The sequence below is a fragment of the Rhopalosiphum maidis genome, chromosome 1 (genome assembly GCF_003676215.2).
Source record: "Rhopalosiphum maidis isolate BTI-1 chromosome 1, ASM367621v3, whole genome shotgun sequence".
In the NCBI taxonomy this organism is placed as follows: domain Eukaryota; kingdom Metazoa; phylum Arthropoda; class Insecta; order Hemiptera; family Aphididae; genus Rhopalosiphum; species Rhopalosiphum maidis.
The window spans coordinates 7,402,449-7,422,249 of record NC_040877.1 but is presented as its reverse complement, the minus strand read 5'-3'; the positions used below and the strand labels follow the sequence as shown (position 1 = coordinate 7,422,249).

Sequence of the window (19,801 nt, the reverse complement as noted above, 5' to 3'; positions counted from 1 at the left end):
ACAAATTAATACTATTAATATTTAATTTATTACTATAATAATAAATATTTACACCATATTATATCATTATTGTTATTGACAGTGTAATAGCCAATAGAATTATTATATTAATGAGTATTATTTATAAATAATTAACCTGTAGATTTGAAAGATTTCATTGTGTATAGTAATTCATAATATACATAAGAATTAAGAATGTATAGTCCCTGCAAATAATGTTTTCTTAATTATAACAAAATAATTGAATATTGTTATTCATAATTTAAATATAAAAAATTGTTCAAATTTGAACTTCAATTATCTATAGAAATCAGTTTAAATTTTTTTTAGGTTTTAGTATGAATTACTTAATTTTATTTTATTTTATTGCAACAAGCAACAATTTGCTAATTTTTGCAATTTAGACAATTATTTTTCAAAATATACAATAATTTCAAATACTTATAAAAATTATTGTGCTTATACAATTGAAATATTTTTTTAACTAAAAAAACTTATATTGGATCTTATATTAAATTTTCATATTTTTTGACCAAACAAAAACAACATTTTTTCAATACTTAGAGAAATAAATCTAGAAAAAATACAACATTTCTCGTGCCTATAAATAGCTCAGAGTCAAAATATTTTGAAAATTATACAATTTGTAAGAAATACTATTGTTAACATTTGGTGAAATTTTAAATATCTACATTGAATTGGTTTTGAATTATAACAACAAAATTTTTTTTTTCAAAACGGGTTTTACGTAAAATTCCTATTTTGCTTTAAATTGTTGTTTATTTTCCCCGATTATTTTGAAAAATACTGAACATTTTTAATTTTAACCTTTTTAAAACACAAACTAGATCTAATTTTTTATTCAAAACAACCCTTTCAAAATTGAAAATTTAAGTACTTTAACAATAATTAAATGTGTACAAACAAAAAAAAGACATTAACCTAAATCATCAGTGGTCAGCAACCTTTTTGGACACTCAAGCTACATTCACAAATTAAAAAGTTTGCAGGTTAGACAAAAATTAAAATTTTATATTCTTAAATTATTTACTACAGAAATAATATTGTCTTAAATTTTAAAATAATAAAATGTATATAAAATTGTTGTTGTATAATTTACATTCATCAGAGCTAATGATTTGAAATCAAAGTCACTTTATTAATAAACTTAGTAAATTGAATTAAGTAATTCTTCTATACATGTATATGCAATTAATACAAATAAATTGTATGGGTTACAAAGTTTAAAATAATATTTATAAATAATAAAATTAAAAATTTATCAAAAAACCAATTGAGACTTAATCAAATAAAAATGTTGTATGTTTAAAGAATAATATTTTAAAATCTAAAAATGAAACTTACGGCATTCATATTTCATATTATAGCATGTATAAACATAAAAACAAAAACCATAATAGAGCAACCAAAGGATCCTATATCAAATACTCAATAAAATATAGGTATATAATTCAGAAATTTCAAATAAATATAAGTTGTCTAACGGTGTTCAAAAATAATTCCTGAATGATGTTGAACAGCCTTGAATGGATGATTTCTTGCTCGACCCCTGAAAATAAACCGTATATTAAAAAAAAAAAAATTTAAAGTACAGTGGTCACTGCTTATTGTAATCACAGTTATTGTTATCTAAAACTTTAAGTATAGGCTGGATGTATACTTATATGAGTTATAAGCACTGAGATAGATAATAATTACTGGAGCGCCGACTCGCTATGTTCATAATTTAACAGAAAACGAGCCATGTCGAATACTGTTAACCCCACCACTGAATGGCAAATTATTTAAATGCACATTACTTAACACTGGATTTTAGTAAACTTCAACTTGACGTTTTACAGTAACAAAATGATCGTAACTGATCGAATTTGGTATCAAAATTTTTATCTTGATGTTGGCTTTATATTGATATATTTTAATATGAAATATTTATAATTTATAAAGAGAAATTAGTAAGGAAATGATTATACTAGAAAAAAATTATATTCATAACCAAGATAACAAATATAATAAAAGTAAAATAATAATTAAAAAAAAATAAATACAAATTTTCAAATAATATTAATTTAGATAACTTGGTTCTTAAGGAACATTTATTTTTAAGTACTCGACATATCTCACTCTAATATTAACAAACCTTTAACTAATTAAATTAAATAATATATATTCATGACTAGGAATCCCTAAGATAACATTTACCTGGAACGATTTTTCCAAATGTTATACAATTAATATGACTGATTTTGAAACATTAATTAATTTATCTTAAACTGACTTTGTAAATGTTAAATTATTTATATAACTATGGTCAAATTGATTTTCCATTAACATACTTATACAAAAGTCACACACCACTTTTGACATAATACTTCTAACAATGTAACCAAAAATGTAATTTAATATTTCATTAACATATTCTCCTAAATGTGTATTTATTCAGTTGATCTAAAAATATGTTAATGTCATTTTCATTTTCTGAATCAGATTCTGAATATGTTGTTTCATTTTGTACAAATTCTATGGCTCTATGCTTATTTTTTCCTTTTGAAAAGGGAATTCTAGAGTTTAATATATCAAACTTTTAAAAGTATATATTCTAGTATGAACTACTTATTATATTATACTCGGGGGTCAGGAGTTATAGAGGGAACTCAGTTACCCTACCTCTAAATGTGGATAAAAAGCATTCCCTTTAACAAATTATTCGTAAGGTATGCCGGAACGCTCCAATTATAACCAGGTTACAACATTAATGCTGTATTGCTATGCAATTTTAATTATAAAAATTTATTAAATTTAATAGTTCAGCAAATTCAGTAAAATGTGTCACATTTCAAAAAAATTGATTTTGAATAAAAGTGACCGAATCATCCTATCTCTATAGTTGAATGTATAAACTACAGGTTTTTGCCATTGGGTGGTAGGGGTAACGCTAAACACGACAGCTTATTTTTCGGAACAGAGTCCGCACTCCAGTAGTTGTTATCTATCTTAGTGGTTATAAATTATCTTATAATGTTATCAGTTTGAGGTCATAAAATAAACATTATGTAAAAGAAATTATTTTAAACATGGAGATTTTGCAGGAAGTATCAAGTAGGAGAAAGAAGAAGAATATGAAGAAATAGGCTTTAGATTTTAAAAATTGATGAAAATATACCTATTACATCAAATTTTACCGAAGCAGATATTTTACATGCTTTATTAAAAACATATGAACTTGGAGAAATTGAGCTTTAGCCACAAATGGATATATACTGAAAAACCTCCAAGTTCTTTTGAAATGAGAGAGGCCCTACGAGCTACGAGTATTACAAAGAAGAATGTAATATCACTCGTCAAATTTTGAATCAAAATTATAAATATAAACATTTTATCAATGATCTTTTAACAATACGAAAAAAAAAAATAGACATCAATAAAAAAATATTATTCAAATTAGTAGCAGTTAATATTATATGTACATATGTATTTCATTTTTTTTTTTTAACAATTTTAAATTTTGTATACCCACATACTTTAAAATTTAAATAGTAATAAATTATAACTATTTATAAATAATAATATTTGTTAATAACTATGTGTGTATTAAATTGTATACAACATTACATTATTATTATCATTTTTTTTTTTTAAAGTATGTTTTATTTTTTTCAACTTTCGTTTAGTGTTTTCAAGCAGATTACATTATCATCAATTATGTCTCTTACCAAAGTGATTACATTAAACGGCGACCACTGTATATATATTGTAGAAACTAAAAATATTAAAATATTTAATATATTTCTTGGAATTGAATCAAACTAGGTTAGCAAAAAATTACTAATTAATATACAAGTTAATTATCACTAGTAAAGATTATGATATAATAACAAAAAATTGGGTTATTTTTTCAATATTATGAGTCATAATTTATGACATTTACACATAAAATTAATAATATGGCATTCATGTAGCAGGCGATCTACTATGGTAGAGTTATCTGCAAATTCAGGAGGAAAAATATATATTTTTTTTAATAGTATAAAAACACATTATACCATCATGCTGTCAACAAATTCCAAAAACCCAAGTTACTTCTACTCGTATGCCATAATTTTTAATCCTGTTATTCAGAGGAATATTTTCAAAATCAGAATATGAATTTGAACTATTGTTGTCTGTTAAATTTGCACCTTTATGATCACAAAGTAGAATCCTACCTCTATTATATTTCCTTTTTCCTTGTAGTAAAAACTCGTCAATTTAAACACATTCATTTGGTCCACCCATAGGTTAAAGACTTTAAATAATACTACAACACACATTGCAGCATAAATTGTACCAATCTATTACTGTTACATTAGAACCTCCAGTAAACCAACAAACATTTACAATACTCATGTCTTTTGATCAGTAAAACGCTAACTTTAACATTTGTCCCAACGACAATTTAGAATTACATTTATTATTCAAATCCAAATAAGTAAAAAATTTACTGTCTTAACACAGATAGATTGGAATGTTTGGCATCTTAAACTTTGGTACTCACGTTGTTCACCAGAAGCCAGCCGTATTTTTCTGATCTCATTTTTTACAATTTGATAATCATGTATTAATAATAATAATAATAATAATAGGTAATAATAATTATCGATCTCCGACTATACGTAGTATAATACAATAGATCATCTGATATACCTAAAAAGATTTAGTAGATCACCTGATACACAAATGCCAATAATACATATAATCAAGGCCGTAACTGGTATGAGGATCCCAGAGTCACACCAACATTTATATAAGTAGAAACATTTTAGTGATGAATAGTTTAACGACTATAAATTTTCAGCATTTATATTTTAAAATAATGTTGGATTCTCCCAAGAGTTATAGCTTTGTAAAATACTACAATTTTAAAATGGTCATAACTCGCTTTAAAATAATATAAATAAAAGCATAAAACATTTTCTAGATAATATTCTTACCTTTTGGCTTTAAATTTGATAATAGGTAAATTTACTCTAATATTAAAGCTAACATCACAAAATATGTTCTACTGAACGCAAATTTGCTATGATGTATGTTAGTAATACAGAGACAACACATGCAAATATAATGTCCTCTTAAAATAAAATAATAAAATTATAGTGTATACCAAGGGTCAGCAAGTAATTTCTATTGTGGTCCAGAAAATTAAAATAATAAATAAATGAGGTGCCCCAGACAAAAAAAATAAATTTTAGTCAAATCTTTATAATAACATAATCTACTTGAAATATTTTAATGGTTTAGTTTCCTGACTTCCACAACCAGGATTTGGATCAGTCTACCTATTGCCAACTATTGGTATATACTATAAATATTATTGTTTACCTAATATTGTAATTTTTTAATTAAAATTGATTGTAATAACTAGACAGTTATTTTTATTTCTAATCTGCTATTACCTTATGTTGTATAAAATAGTTTTAGTTTTGGGAAAATCTGAATGCCCCCAAGTCTCCATCATCACCTCAAAACAAACAACAAGACGACCAATTATGTTGATAAGCATTTCATTAATATCTTCATCTTCAGTTTGTTCATGAAAAACATTGATTTCTCTCTCCAATTCCTGTATTCATAAAATTATTATTTTTTTATTAGACAATTTAAATTATTATAATTAGCATTATTTTAATTCATAACGCAATTATTTACTGTAGGTACATACTCTAACAGAATTATTATTTGTAGAATTTAAAACAGACATTCCTTCATTTATAGTTGGCATATTTAGTTGAAGTGTGAATATAGGATTACTTTTTGGATAATCACATTTAATTACCATTACTACAGTCAGTGTTGCTGAAAAGATTGAGTTTATTATAACTAGCTATTTCATTATAATCTATTTACCAATGACTTAATCAATATTGTATACCTGTTTTATAATTTACTACACGTTTAAATAATAAATCATTCTCTGTCACTGTTCCAAATTCAACATGTGGTTTACAATATTCAAGTTTAATAAAATTTTCCCATGTCATTGTATTCCAAGGGGATAAAACTGAAGTTAAATTAACTCCGTTTATACTGAACCTACGTTCCAAGTCTGAAATAATGATTATTAGAGAAATTAAAAAATATATATAAACACGTCATAAATTATTACCACCACAGTCGAGCTGAGTAATCAATGAAAGACGAGTTTTAAGGCGATTGTTTATTGCCTTTAATACTTGAGCTATATTATTTCTTGAAATTAAAAAATCAGGTGTATTAGGATTTAAAAAATCCAAACCACATATACTTTGAGCCCAAATATAAGGCTTTCCTACCTCCATAGTGTTGAATTCAGTTTTTTCCTATATCATAAATAAAACATTACAATTAATAATGATTAATTGTCATTTAAATCATACTAACTTCTTCTAATTGATGAAAGTTTACTATATGAGGGCTTTCTTTGCCATTGTCGCCTGGGAATAATGCATCAAGTATAGAACTTGGTGAAAGCAATTCCCTAGAGTAGGATGAAGAAAATCCAGACCAAGATGAACTAACGGTAACAGTTATTAAGTTTAAATTAACCAAATAAAAAAATTCCATAACAAACTGAGTATTATTCTTTAAACTTAATGTCAATTTAACTGATAGAGGATGTTTTGATAATAAACTTTTTTGTTGTACAGACTTTGTATCTGTTCGTGATTTCTTATGATGACGTTTTTTTGGTTTAGGCACATCTACTTCCTGTAAAATATAATTATTCATCAAGAATTAACTAAAATATTAATGAATATATGTATATTATCTAATAACCAGGGCTTAGATTTTATACCACTAAAAATAAATGAAATATGCACAATAATATGACCTAAAAACATGAAAAATAGCAAAAATAAAAATGTATTCTATTCATAATTAAAAAGATAAATACAAGGCGTATAGCCAATAAGGAGTCATAATTACTGCTCGATAGGCTAATACTCCAGACTATTTAAATATAAATTATATTAAATAGACTTTAATATGAACAAAAATGTGGGTATTTTTCATATGTATTAAAAAAAATTAAAATAAATGACAACATTTTTATAATTTTCATAGGTAGCATAGCGCACACAGGGAGGGTCAGGGGTGTCAACTGACACCCCTTAGAGAATTGGTAAGTGACTAGTGCTGTATGAATTGTGAACTAGGATGAATATTTGTATATATAATTTTATTTTTAGTATCTTTGTTAGTAAGAAAAAACCAAAAACACTTAAAAATAAGAGTTATACCATGCCTAAACTTAGATTTTACTGGTGGGGGTGGGTTAAAATATATATTTTAGACACCCTTGTAAAAAATCTACTGTGCGCCACTGATAGGTAGGTACCATATAATATAAACTAGATTTATAAAAATACAAAATAAAACATTATATTATGCAAATTAGTAAAAAATAGCACTAAAAACCTAAAAAACTTCAAATATGCAAATGCGATAAAATCCAAGCCCTATTAATAACCAATAAAAATAGTAAAAATAAAAAAAATAAAAATTGATAAAAATTATTATAGAAAGATAATTTATTTTTTAACAATAGTATAAATGTCTAACCAACTTTGGTGGCAGTACAAATAGCCTACACTCATTATGCTAGAAGACTTTTTCCTATAAACAATAAAGGACTGAAAAATATGTTTATAATTTTATTCATAATAGTAATGTACAACACTATTAGCATACTACCTATAAACATGAGTTAAATTAATTTGATAATTAAACATTGTTTTTATCTGGTGATGATCGTTATTTTCAATCCAATAAAATAAAAACAAAAATTTAAAAATGTATTCACTTATCAACTTTACTTATACTGTATTAATTTCATACATTTAAATAATACAAAATATTTTATTACTCATTAGAAATTAAAAATATATTAAAATACAATCTGTACATTGAGAGAATAGTACTACTTCACACACACAAATGACGGAAATTACAGGGGCTCCATCAAAAATCCCCTCTCCACGACCTAACTATTTTTGATAGGTATTGAGTCATAAAAGCTGCTATCACAAGATTGATACTTGAGGATCGCAATCACTACAATGAAATGTGACATTGTTCACTCGAGAGCAGCTGGTAAGTAGGTGGGACTAGTTGTTTCATACTGTAGTGAAAGAGAAATATTGAGTTTCATCCACCACGTACTATTCTCTCAATGAACATATTATAGAAAAGATACATTGTATTATGTATTGTAAAAATATTAATAATATTTCTAAACGTATTGATTCATAAAATAATTGCAATTTACAAATATTATATCAAAATATCTTAAATATTTATTTACCTCATCAGAATTAGTATCCACGACATTATTCTTATTAGAATCAAATCTTCTGGCTTCTTCTTCATCACCATTAATCGAAACAGTGAATTTTGATTCTAGAATTAATTTTATAACTAATATTAGTTTATTTATTTTATAGTTAATTGACTTAGTACATAAAAGTGTTAATACACTACAAAGTATAACTTACTGCAAGCTACCCTATATGCATCTGTTTGTATGTATAAATAATATAATGGTTTGGGTAATACATTCACGATATCTGCATATGACCTTGCTTGACAAGGAGCTAAACCAAAACTTTGTTGTAAAGGTTGAGCAGCCTAACAATAAATACAAATTTGAAATTATATAATTTATTAATTTAACTATTATATAAACAAATTTATTATTTTTCATAAATAACATATATTTAACTAAATGTCAAAGAGTATTCCACTAATTAATACATTTTATTTTTTATTTTTTAATATAAATAAAAAGATGTAAGACATTATAAAATTTGAACTCACAGTGCGTATGTCTTTAAGCATAGGTAAAATACTTTGTAAAATCCTGCTCTCTTCCTGAATTTCAGAAAGTATAGTTTCTTTATTTTTTTCAACTTCATCACACTGTTTTTGTTGAGTTTGCCTCTGTTCAAACTCCCATTGGAGACGTCTTATATGTAAATCATGTTCATTAATCAATCCACTTTTTAATTTATCCTAATAATTAATGTTAATATTAATCATTTTTATTAATAATAAATAATTATTTTATTAACATACAATAAAATCGGATGAATCTGGCGACTCTAAACAAAATGTATCTAACGGTACAAGGTCAATATCACTATCACTAGATCTAAAAAAAATAAAAATGGAATTTATATAATAAACATTATTTAAACGACTAGTTTAAATGAATAATATACTTGTATTGAAGGCACTTGGATATTTCTTTTTTCAAATAAAATAATTCATTCAGAAGATTTTCTTGCTGTAGATGTTTACTATCAATTTCTTGTTTTTTTTTATTCAATAAATCTTTTTTTTGTTTTGAGCGTATTTTATCAAGTCTATTTAACTTTTTTAAAATTAAAAATAAATGTATTACATTATTTTTATATTCTTCAAGTTTTTCTTTCTGTTAAAATTACATATAATTAACATTTAATCATTCATAATAATACTTAAGAAGTATCTTCATTCAAGTTTGAAAAAAAATTAAAAAAGAGTGTTTAAATATTTAGGGGAGGTCCGTGTAGGGTTGCCAAGTCTCCAAATGTTATCTTTCTACTGGATGCCAAATATTCAAGTTAAATAAGAATTACTTTCTTTCAACAATTGGTGAAAAATTCAGTCAAAATTAAAAATTATTTAATTAAAATCAATAATACGCTGTATAGTTTTAAGAAACAGACGCTTACTATAAATCTATAGTAATATAAGTTGATGGATGGGATTTAAGATTTACCTGAAATCAATATAGCTCGCTGGCAAAATAATAAAAGATAAGATAACTATGTATTAATATTTTGTATAAAATAAACCATATATTAATTTATATTATACATATAAATATTATAGTGCTTGGCAAATTACCGTACAGACTAATTTTCAAACTTCACTTATCTGTAACCTTTGAAGGCTAAACCCCATTCTTTAAAGAGATATAAGTAAACTATAATTAATAAGAAATTGTAATAAATAGAACTTACCGGTGTATCGTCTTTATTTTTTAACTCATAATTCCATTTCATTATGTCTTGCCATTTATGTAAAGTATTAAAGTAAATCGTAGAATCATTATTTTCATCTCTATGAGATGTTTGTATTTCTTCAAATTTAGCTACTGCCTATAAATAAAAGTTATCTTTAAAAACATATAGTTTTTATTCAATTTAATTTTTAAAAGTAGGAATACAAAATTAATATGTAGAGAAGGAGGAAAATATGAAATTTAAGGGTACTTCTGGGTAAACTTGACTACCTTAGGTTATCTTGATTACCAAAATATTTCCAATACTACTTTTTATACTTATAATCAACCAAGATAATCTTGACTACTGCAATAGTAGAAATATATTCGTATTAAATTTTTGACATGTAAAGAATATCATACGAAAATAATGTATCAAGTATAAAAAGCATTTAAAAATTTAAAAAAAAAATTCTATTAATCTTTTTTTTTTATAGATGAGAGTACGTTTTAATATCCATTAAAATTTTAAAAACAGATCTTTTCCAAGTTTTGTCACCTAACAAATTCAGTGCAATAGAAATCTAGATGATAGCAAACTGGTAAATAGATTCATTTACAAAAGTTTTTTATACAAAATGGTCGAGATAACTTGGATGACTATTACAAGTAGTCTTGGAAATATCTATTGGATAGTCGAGATAACTAGAAGTATCAATTTAAACAATAAGTAGTAAGTTTATAAGTTGTAATAACTAATAATATTTGATAACTACAATGTTTTGAAATATTTGGAAAATTCTACTGTTCACATATTACCAAATTATTACAAATTAAACAAATTAATTAATATAAATTAAGGAGTAAAAAATTTAATTAAATCAACTACCGTGTAAATATCCACTTCGGATTCTTTATTTCTGATGATAGTCGGTTTACTTTGCGAGGTTTTTTCACTCATTGCAAAACAAAGCGAAAAATGAATATATTGAAAAACGATAGATTATAAACAAATGGTATTATTATCAAATGACGATTTCCAGCAAGGCGCAGACTTATAGATTTTATATCTTGTTAAAACTAAGAAGTAAATATCAGTTTTCATTAACAACGTCTAAGCAAAAACATACTATAGACGCATAAGCCATAAAATATAAAATTATATAATATACTTAAACTCAAATTACAAAACTAAACGGAACTTACGAAACCGGGAACTTATAAAACGGTAATACGGTGTTATTGACCATGTAGGAATATAATATCACTTATTATATTTATCTAAACAATAATAAACTAAAAACTAACATAACCTAACAAAATACATCTCTTACCTACCGAATTACGTATAAACTGTAAAACGTTACATGCTATACCAAACGGCTTATTAAATATCCATCTTATCGTTATTATAATATTATAAACCTAAAACCTAATATTAAATCTGATTATCATTTATTAATAACTACCACAAAATATATTAAATCTAATTAATTAAAGATGGTATCTTCAATCGTGGTAACTACTACTGACCACGGACCACAGATATTATATCAACATAATTATAAATTTTCGAAAACCTATTCTATAGCAATATATAAGTTTATTTTGTATTAAAAACAGGACCGGATTTAAGAATATAGGGGCCCTGTGCCCACTCTTAGAAGTAAATATTTTTTTTTCGATTTCATATATTTAACAACCACAATTCCAAATAACCAGAATTTTGATAAGGAAAAAACAATGATTTGTTGTGATGAAACAATAAAGATAGTAAATTACATTTATTAGATTAAAATATGTACCTACTGTCAATTGTCATAATCAGGGCTCGGGACTTATAGCACTTAAAATCATTAAAATAAGCGTTTAAAACATCATTATAAGCACTCATTCAAATAAGCATTTAAAAAACTTAAACATAAGCAAAAATATTTAATGATAAAGATGGTACTAGAGTCTAGACATAATTTGTAACTGTGCTAAAAATAATATAATTAAATATTAAAAAAAATATTGAGACAAAATGAATGGGAAAATTGTCTAACTAAAAAATCAAAAAAATAAAAATAAATCTTTATATTATAAAAAAATCAAACTTCACTTTCAAGACATTTTGCTTTATTGTTTATAGATTTTCCGAGGGATTTTCTGATAAAACTATTAAAAGTAAAAAAACTGTTCAAAAAAGCAAAAATAATCACAAAAACTGGAAATAAGCATCTTTTTAAAAAATCGTTGAAAGCAAAAAAAGCACTTTCAAATTTCATAATTGAACGTGTTGTAACATGGCATACACTTCCATAGCACTCTGCTACATTTTAAGTCAATCCATACAAATAAGCAGAAGTCTCGGTCATAATATATAGGTATACAGAACTTAAATAATAATTGTTATTATATGATAACTTTGCGAAATTTCGTCACCACAAATTTGTCAACAACTTGTGAAGAATCCAATGATCTTAGTAAATTAATTTCGATGCTTAAAAATGCAAGGCCTGATAGTCGATTTTTTATCGAGGCGATTTGAAAATATATTTTTCCAGCTGTGCTATCAATAAATATAAAATACGATATTTTTTATTTATATTTTTTATTGTGACACTAACAATTTTCAGAATATTAAAAATCGCCTCGATAAAAACCAAGTAGGAAACACAGTTTTTATTTTTGACAATATTATACTACACTATAAATTTGAAATTTGATATTAAACTTATAAATTAGTAATAAATTATAATATAATAATAATAATAATAATAATAATTATAATTATAATTATTTTTTTTAATTATAATTTAATTTTAATTTTTTTTTATAATCTACGAGGTGCTACTGATAATACAATTTCAAAAGAAATAGTTATTGGACATAATATGGTAAAAAAAAAAAATAATGCAATGCATAGTAACAAATTAAATTTTCATAAATAATAGTCAAATTGTTAATGAAGTGTTTATTGAACATTTTAAGCCAGAAGAGCTAAATAATGTAGCCTCAAAAGAGATAATTGTACAAAAATTTGAAAAATATCTGAAAAAATACTAATTTTACCGACTTACCGCCCTCATATTTGTGTTCCAGCGCCCTCTGATTGTAGCCAGTACAGGCCTGTGTATTAAACATAATAGATATTTAGATATTGCATGCAAGGTTCCAATCTTTTAAACAGTTGTTCGCTAGCAAGCAGTACTATAACGTCTATAAGGCGCCAAAAAAATTGAAATACATAATGATAAATAAAATAGGGGGCGAAGATTTTTAATTTTGCCCTGGGCGCCAAATCTTAACGGTTATAGACTATAACTACTTCTAACTATGGATGCTTTGTAATGTTTTTGAAACGCGTTGAGATAAAAAATGTATACATTTAGTGAATATCGAACTTTAAAATCTAGTCATACACTTTTTATGTGTAATACAAATAGGTGCACAAACGAGTTATACTTTTATTATTTTAACCTAAAATATGTCTGCCCAAACAAGTTGTACTTTTGTCTTTGTGCACAAACGAGTCGTAAAAAAGGTAAATGTGCACTAACGAGTCGTACCCGATACTTCTATGACTAAAAAATACAGAAAATCGAGAAACTTATATGGGTACGGCTCGTTTTTGCACATTTACCTTTTTAAATATTTACTATGTTGATTTTTATTTTCGTCTAATATGTATCCTCCCGGTCGTTAAATGTTGAGTTTCCCTTGTAAACATTTTTTAATCTAGTTCTTATTTCATATATTGTACCTATTGATTTTAATTTATTTAATTTGCAAATTTCTATTTTGCAAAATTCTGGTTTTTTTCTTTAGATAAATACCTGTTAATTTTGATATAGCGAGCGTTCTATCTTTGTCCATATTCCACATATTCCATTAAGAAAAATATTTTATAATAATTAAACATAAATAAATAAATATATAACAAATATAAAATAAATACTACCTTGTTGTGTGCTGTTTGAACACAGATCACTGTAGATAGTGTAGAATCCAAAAATTAATCACATATGATCGATACACATTACACACACACACACACACACACACACACACAACAGAAGAATCCCGAAATAAATCACGTATGATCAACACACAAATGATTGTTTGAAAAACTAATTTGCGTATGTAACACATGCATTTATAAACTCTATAGTATAGACGAAAACCAAAATATTGTAAATACTAAATACTTTGTTAAGGCCTAAGGGGCCTCGCTATGGTTATTATTTAAGGGACAACATTTAGGTAATTCATAATCTCGTCTTAGCCGCCCGAGATCTATGTGTTAGTTGTAAATTTGCAAATGATTATTATTTATTAGTGTAACAGTGCAAGTGAAATTCAATACGCATGCACATGTCAATAACTCGATAACAATAAAAATTCATTATACTAATTTTACAACGACTTACTTATTGATTTGACAAAATTAAAGTTAGTTAACGTTATCTGATCTTAATTCTGAAAAAAATATTTAAATTCAGCAGAAAAATGTCTGTAAATTGTACGAAACTTTCCGGTTTTAATTTTAATATTATAATTTTAAAAAATTCATATTGTCAAGTTTTTATTCCTTTGTTCATTAGAATATAAGATTTAATTTTTACCAAGTATTCCGTACGATCTATAGACAATTTTTTGCTGAGTTCAGATATATTTTCAGAATCAAAATTGGACATTTTAAACTAACTTTAATTTTGTCAAAACTTAATGTATCTGAACTCAAATTAACGGCAGTAGCGAGAACCCTTAACGCTCGGTGTCTATTGTTTAGTGTGGTGACCTAGTCACACGATCACCCACCACTGATAAAACAGTCATTATATTATCCTTATAATATATTAATTATATTTTATTATTATCGTTGATTTTATATTTAACATAGTTATCTTATTGACTATATGCATAAAATTATACTAGTTGTAATATTATTGTTAAATATTAGTATATTACCCTAGTTACAATATAGTTAAAAATGATTACTTATATACTAGCAATTATATTATTTTCTTAACTTAGTTCTTAAATTTTAAATTCTATAACATCTCTTAATATTACCTATTTTAATTTATATTTTTATTAAACACTTAATACATTATACAACAACTATTTTAACTTCTTTTGGTTTTTTTGTTGGTGATGTATAAATTGAAGCAATACTTAAACTTAATAATAAGAATATAAAATATTATTTAATTTTATAATAATACAATTATTTTATTATAAATATTTTATGGTTTTTAAGTTATAATAATGTTTATAGTAAATATATTTTATACATAAAAAAAAAAACGGAATTACAGAATATTTTGAATATATTAAATATAACAAATTAAAAAAAAAATTTATACAAATCTTATTTTTATATAAAATAAACAAAAAAATTTAAAACAAAACGTTCACATGTAATAGGTGAAAATTATTGTACAAAGGCCAACTAGACCTAAGTTTTAAGGGGTGCTAAAATAATGTATACCATATAGGTATTAGCCCTTGAGGACTTTACCATAAAATAAAAATTTGAATATTTTTGTTACCATAAAATAATAAAATAGTAATAATAATGTATTATTACAATTGTATGGGTATAAATTATAAGGATTGGGATTTAGAATTAGTTGCACCTATGACAAAAGCTAAAAAAAAATCTTAAAATTATAGTTAAAATATATTTTCAAATATTTCTGAAAATAATAACTTTAAGAAAGGTAAATATATTTTAATTTTTTGAATTGTTTAAAAAAAAAACTAAAAATAAAAATTGTTTAAAACCAAAAAAAAAAAATATTGATAAATCGTTTTCCATTTATTAAGAAAAAATGTTTTAAATTAAAACCAAGAACTTTAAATTTTATAAACGATTAAAATAAACATATGTTTTTAACTGAATTTATTTAAAAATTTTTAAATTTTTAAATTATACTGATTTTTCATTGAATTATTTGAGTTAATCTAGTTGGTATGATACAGCTATATTTGCGGCTTGACCGGCCAGCCCACAATTATAAGCATCATTACTTAAAAACAAAGAAGAAATATGATGTGAATCTTCTTCAAATTTTTTTTCGTAATTCCGATTACTTGGTTTTGGAATCTTTTCTTCTCCATATGATAATATTCTTTTATCAGAGAGATAAAAAACTAAGCGATCAATTGCACCATCACCATGTACTTGTAATGTTTTAATAACAGATCCGTTAAGATCAAATTTTTTATATTCAGAAGTAGATTCTCCTAGAGAATAATTGTCACCATTTTTAAAGAAGATATTTATACCACCTATTCGTGGAGCATTGTGTATACGCCAAATATAAACACCTATAGATACTATTGCATTACGAGTTCCATTGATTAAATTAGGTGTTAATGGTTGAGATATGTTTAGTAATTGCTTATTAATATTTAATGTTACTCTTCCAACTAATATAGAATAAGAGATTATATTTATATTTATTTTCTCATCTGAAAATGGATTATCTATCAAGTTGTTCCACATTGGTATATATTCTAAACCATGAATACCTATGTGACCTTTAATAGACATGATTTTATTATAAATATTAAATTGATTAGATGTGCTATAAGCATTATTTAAACTATCTTCTAACATGTTATTGATATAATTATTAGCACCATCTTTAGACTTAATAATATTTGTAATATAATTTTTTATTTTTAAAACTTCATTTGAAGTTAAACCGATCTTTTTTGAATATTTAATACCAATAGTATAATAACTTGCCTTCATTGATATAACAGTTGAATACAAAGGAAGTAAATGATAATTTATATTTTTATAATCAGCATAATTTTTGTCAAACATAAATTTGTTCTCGAATCCAATTAAATCTTCTGCAATGTTCATATAATGAGATGAAGCATTATTTGTAGGATTTTTTATTTCTGAAGATAGCTGATTTATTCTTTCTTTATACATCCTTATATCACCAGAAAGAATACCACTAATCGTTAGTAATGTATTTTTATCTATTACATTTTTAACTTTATCTTTAATTTCTAACCATACATCCTTTTCTTGATCCGGCCAGAATGCTATTGAGAACCCTTCTAATGGGCTACCAATATATGGTATTTTATAAAGAACAAAAGTTAATAGCTTTTTTATTTTTTCACTTTCGATATTAAGAGCTGAAATAACAGGCACATCATGACTAATAGGACATTTGTCATATGATACATCAATTTTTGATTTAATATTGTTAAAAATTTCTAATTCTTTTCCTTCTTTAATATTACTACTGTAATCAGGTAATGATTTACTTTTAATAATATTTACAATATTACAAAGAAATAAAATATAAATCAATTTTAACAAAAACATTTTATTTATAAATAACTACACCAGATGAAAAATGTGCCAATACTTGTGAAAGTATGGAGTTCGACGGTCGTGTTGGGGTGCGCGTGGCGTTTATTTGCAGTTGCGTCTATATATATATATATATGGTATATAGTATAACCAACTCACGTTAAAATCCGTTAGGAATGCTTGACTGTTTCTTTTCCGTTGGTGGATTCACCGCTGAATAATCACAAATCACTCATTGTGAAACATGCATAATATTAACGCTGTCGAAATAGATGCTTTCCGTTGAAGTAGTGCTTGGACCGTTGGCGAGCGAGTGTCCGGGGTAGGTCGGTGATGCGAGCAACGTAGGTAGGTACGCAGTATGTGGATGGCGAGCCGAGTGTCGGGAGAGAGAGGGAGAGATAGTGACAGAGATAGAAAAAAGTGTTTGTGTAATACGCACGAAGACAATGAATTTATAATATACCTACAACTTACAAATTAACAAGACACGCTCGGATCGCCCAAAACAACAAGCCGCCGTGTGGTTATAGAGTATTGACTATAATCTGTTCGGTGTGGTCGCACGATGTTGTGTACTTCACCGGGTATATATACGAATTATAGCAAGCGGCGTTCGTCAAGTTGACTTGGAAAAAAAAGTTTGTACAACAAAAGGTAGTGATCCGTCTGGCGTCTTATACTCTTATTAGTGTTGTTAAGTATTAGTGATTACATGATGAACGTATCGCAGTTCAGTAAACCATACTAACATTTTTATATTTTTGCGTTAATGAGAACGATAAAAAAATGACGACGTAGTATTGGCGTTCGGCCTAGAATTTAATGATAAGCAGTGGTCGACATAGCTCAAAATAAGTGGAGGGATGCCTAACAAATGAACAATCTAGATTTCCTCGTTTCATCATATAACATATTGCGTATTTTATGGTTTAATATTTTGTTTTTATAAATTTAGCAGTTTATTAACTCACACATAATATTAGTTATCAACAATACACATCGCTATAGAAATATTGATATATAGTATACACTATATGTCTATATATATATTTTAGATATTTTAGCACATAGTCCCTACTTATTATCATTAATTTTGTTATTGTTATGTGATATTTTATTTTATTTTTATATCTGTAAAAACATGTATTTTTACTTTTTAAACGCCATTGGCTTTATTTAGAATACCTATACTCATAGGCGCAAATAGCGTTTGAGATTTGGGAAGCTAAAGCCCTAGTTATTGAATGAAGTATTTATGCAAGTAATCAACACCTAAAATATGTTTTAATACAACATTTAGATATATGTATACGGTATACTTATATAGGTTAGGTTTACCTGTTGGCTGTTATTAAGTATAGATACTGTATAGTTATATGACGTATAACGTATAAATGTATAATAGCCAAATAGTATATCAATATGAGCTGCAAACCTGCAACTCCGTAATAAGAATACTTAGTATTCTTAGTTCTTGGTAGGTATTATTATGGTTTATGACTACAAGTCTACAATGTACAATAATAATAAAAATAATACCACGACAAATACAATTTGTGCATTTACAAATTACATAACCTTAAAACAAATTTTGCATCATGCACTATAATAATACTGATAAAGCTTAACAAAATGTAGAACATTTTTGGAGGGGCTAGGGAATGTTTGAGGAGGCTTAGCCCCTAAAGCCCCCCCCTATTTTCGCCTATGCCTATACTTATAATTATGTTATATTATTGGCTCCAAACAAAGCTACATATAATATGATTGCGAAATGGCCTATACACAATAAGCTAAGACGAAATGGCGAAATGTTATAAAGCAATTATTATTACCGTAAAAATTAAAATTTATCTTTTAAATTTAATTATTCGTACAGTTATTCAAATGTAAACATTATTAGTATTATAAGTACCTATGTACTCAATTATACTCATATTAATATTATAACTATATGGATCACGGGTTTATCTGCAACATGTTAACAACTAAGCCAGTGTTTTGTACTTGCAGGTTCGTCAGATTTTGTTGTTTTTCTATAGTTTGCAATCCATCTCCTTTATTTTCTACTATTTTATGCACGCTACTTTGAACGACAATTGCATCTATATTCGTTTTGATAGTTGCTTCCGTTGGTTCCAATTTTTCAGTCTTACGTATTTTTTCCGCTTGTATGAAGTTCTCGTGGCAATTTCGCCTTTCGGCACAGGCGTGGAACTAAGGGGGGGAATGGGCCATGCCCCCTTGTAAATTTAGTCTGGATCCGTGCCTGTAACATACCGATACACACTATTACACTAATAAAGTTTTTTAAAATCTTAATTTTTTTGCAATGCACACATTTTTTAAACCAAAACAAATTAATTTTTTTTACAAAATTGTGCCTTAAATTCATTTTGTAAAGATTCTATAAGCACGAACGAACTCTATATAAATTCAACCAA

General features: G+C 25.7%; 2 protein-coding genes across 5 annotated transcripts; both read right to left on the bottom strand.

Annotated features, from left to right (window-relative positions):
- Positions 1–1,302: 1,302 nt before the first annotated feature.
- LOC113556816 (THO complex subunit 5 homolog) lies at positions 1,303–18,086 on the bottom strand. 4 transcript variants are annotated; one of them, XM_026962003.1, is made up of 13 exons: positions 17,514–18,086; positions 10,041–10,178; positions 9,255–9,466; positions 9,109–9,184; positions 8,851–9,045; positions 8,529–8,661; positions 8,339–8,433; positions 6,415–6,741; positions 6,161–6,353; positions 5,927–6,100; positions 5,717–5,850; positions 5,451–5,617; positions 1,303–1,570 (listed from the first exon to the last, which is right to left on the bottom strand). In XM_026962003.1, exons 2-13 carry the CDS (start codon positions 10,080–10,082, stop codon positions 1,501–1,503), a joined length of 1,818 nt encoding a protein of 605 aa, XP_026817804.1. In that variant the 5' UTR covers positions 10,083–10,178; positions 17,514–18,086; the 3' UTR covers positions 1,303–1,500. The 4 variants fall into 4 exon arrangements, with proteins under 4 accessions (XP_026817804.1, XP_026817787.1, XP_026817781.1 ...); XM_026961986.1 differs by lacking the exon at positions 17,514–18,086 and adding an exon at positions 10,911–11,280 and having other exon boundaries at positions 6,164–6,353; XM_026961980.1 differs by lacking the exon at positions 17,514–18,086 and adding an exon at positions 10,911–11,278.
- On the bottom strand, positions 15,845–17,515 carry LOC113556839. The gene has a single exon (XM_026962016.1). The coding sequence runs from the start codon at positions 17,364–17,366 to the stop codon at positions 15,972–15,974; it is 1,395 nt and encodes a 464-aa protein (XP_026817817.1). The 5' UTR covers positions 17,367–17,515; the 3' UTR covers positions 15,845–15,971.
- Positions 18,087–19,801: the final 1,715 nt, after the last annotated feature.

Bases quoted from the DNA above. Each gene is read 5' to 3' on its own strand.
- LOC113556816 (XM_026961980.1), bottom strand. From the start codon at position 10,982: ATGAGTGAAAAAACCTCGCAAAGTAAACCGACTATCATCAGAAATAAA. The intron at 9,467-10,040 runs GTAAGTTCTATT...TAATTTTAACAG, and splicing joins AAAATAAAGACGATACACCG to AAAGAAAAACTTGAAGAATA. The intron at 6,742-8,338 runs GTAAATAAATAT...TATATTTTACAG, and splicing joins TGGATACTAATTCTGATGAG to GAAGTAGATGTGCCTAAACC.
- LOC113556839 (XM_026962016.1), bottom strand. From the start codon at position 17,366: ATGTTTTTGTTAAAATTGATTTATATTTTATTTCTTTGTAATATTGTA.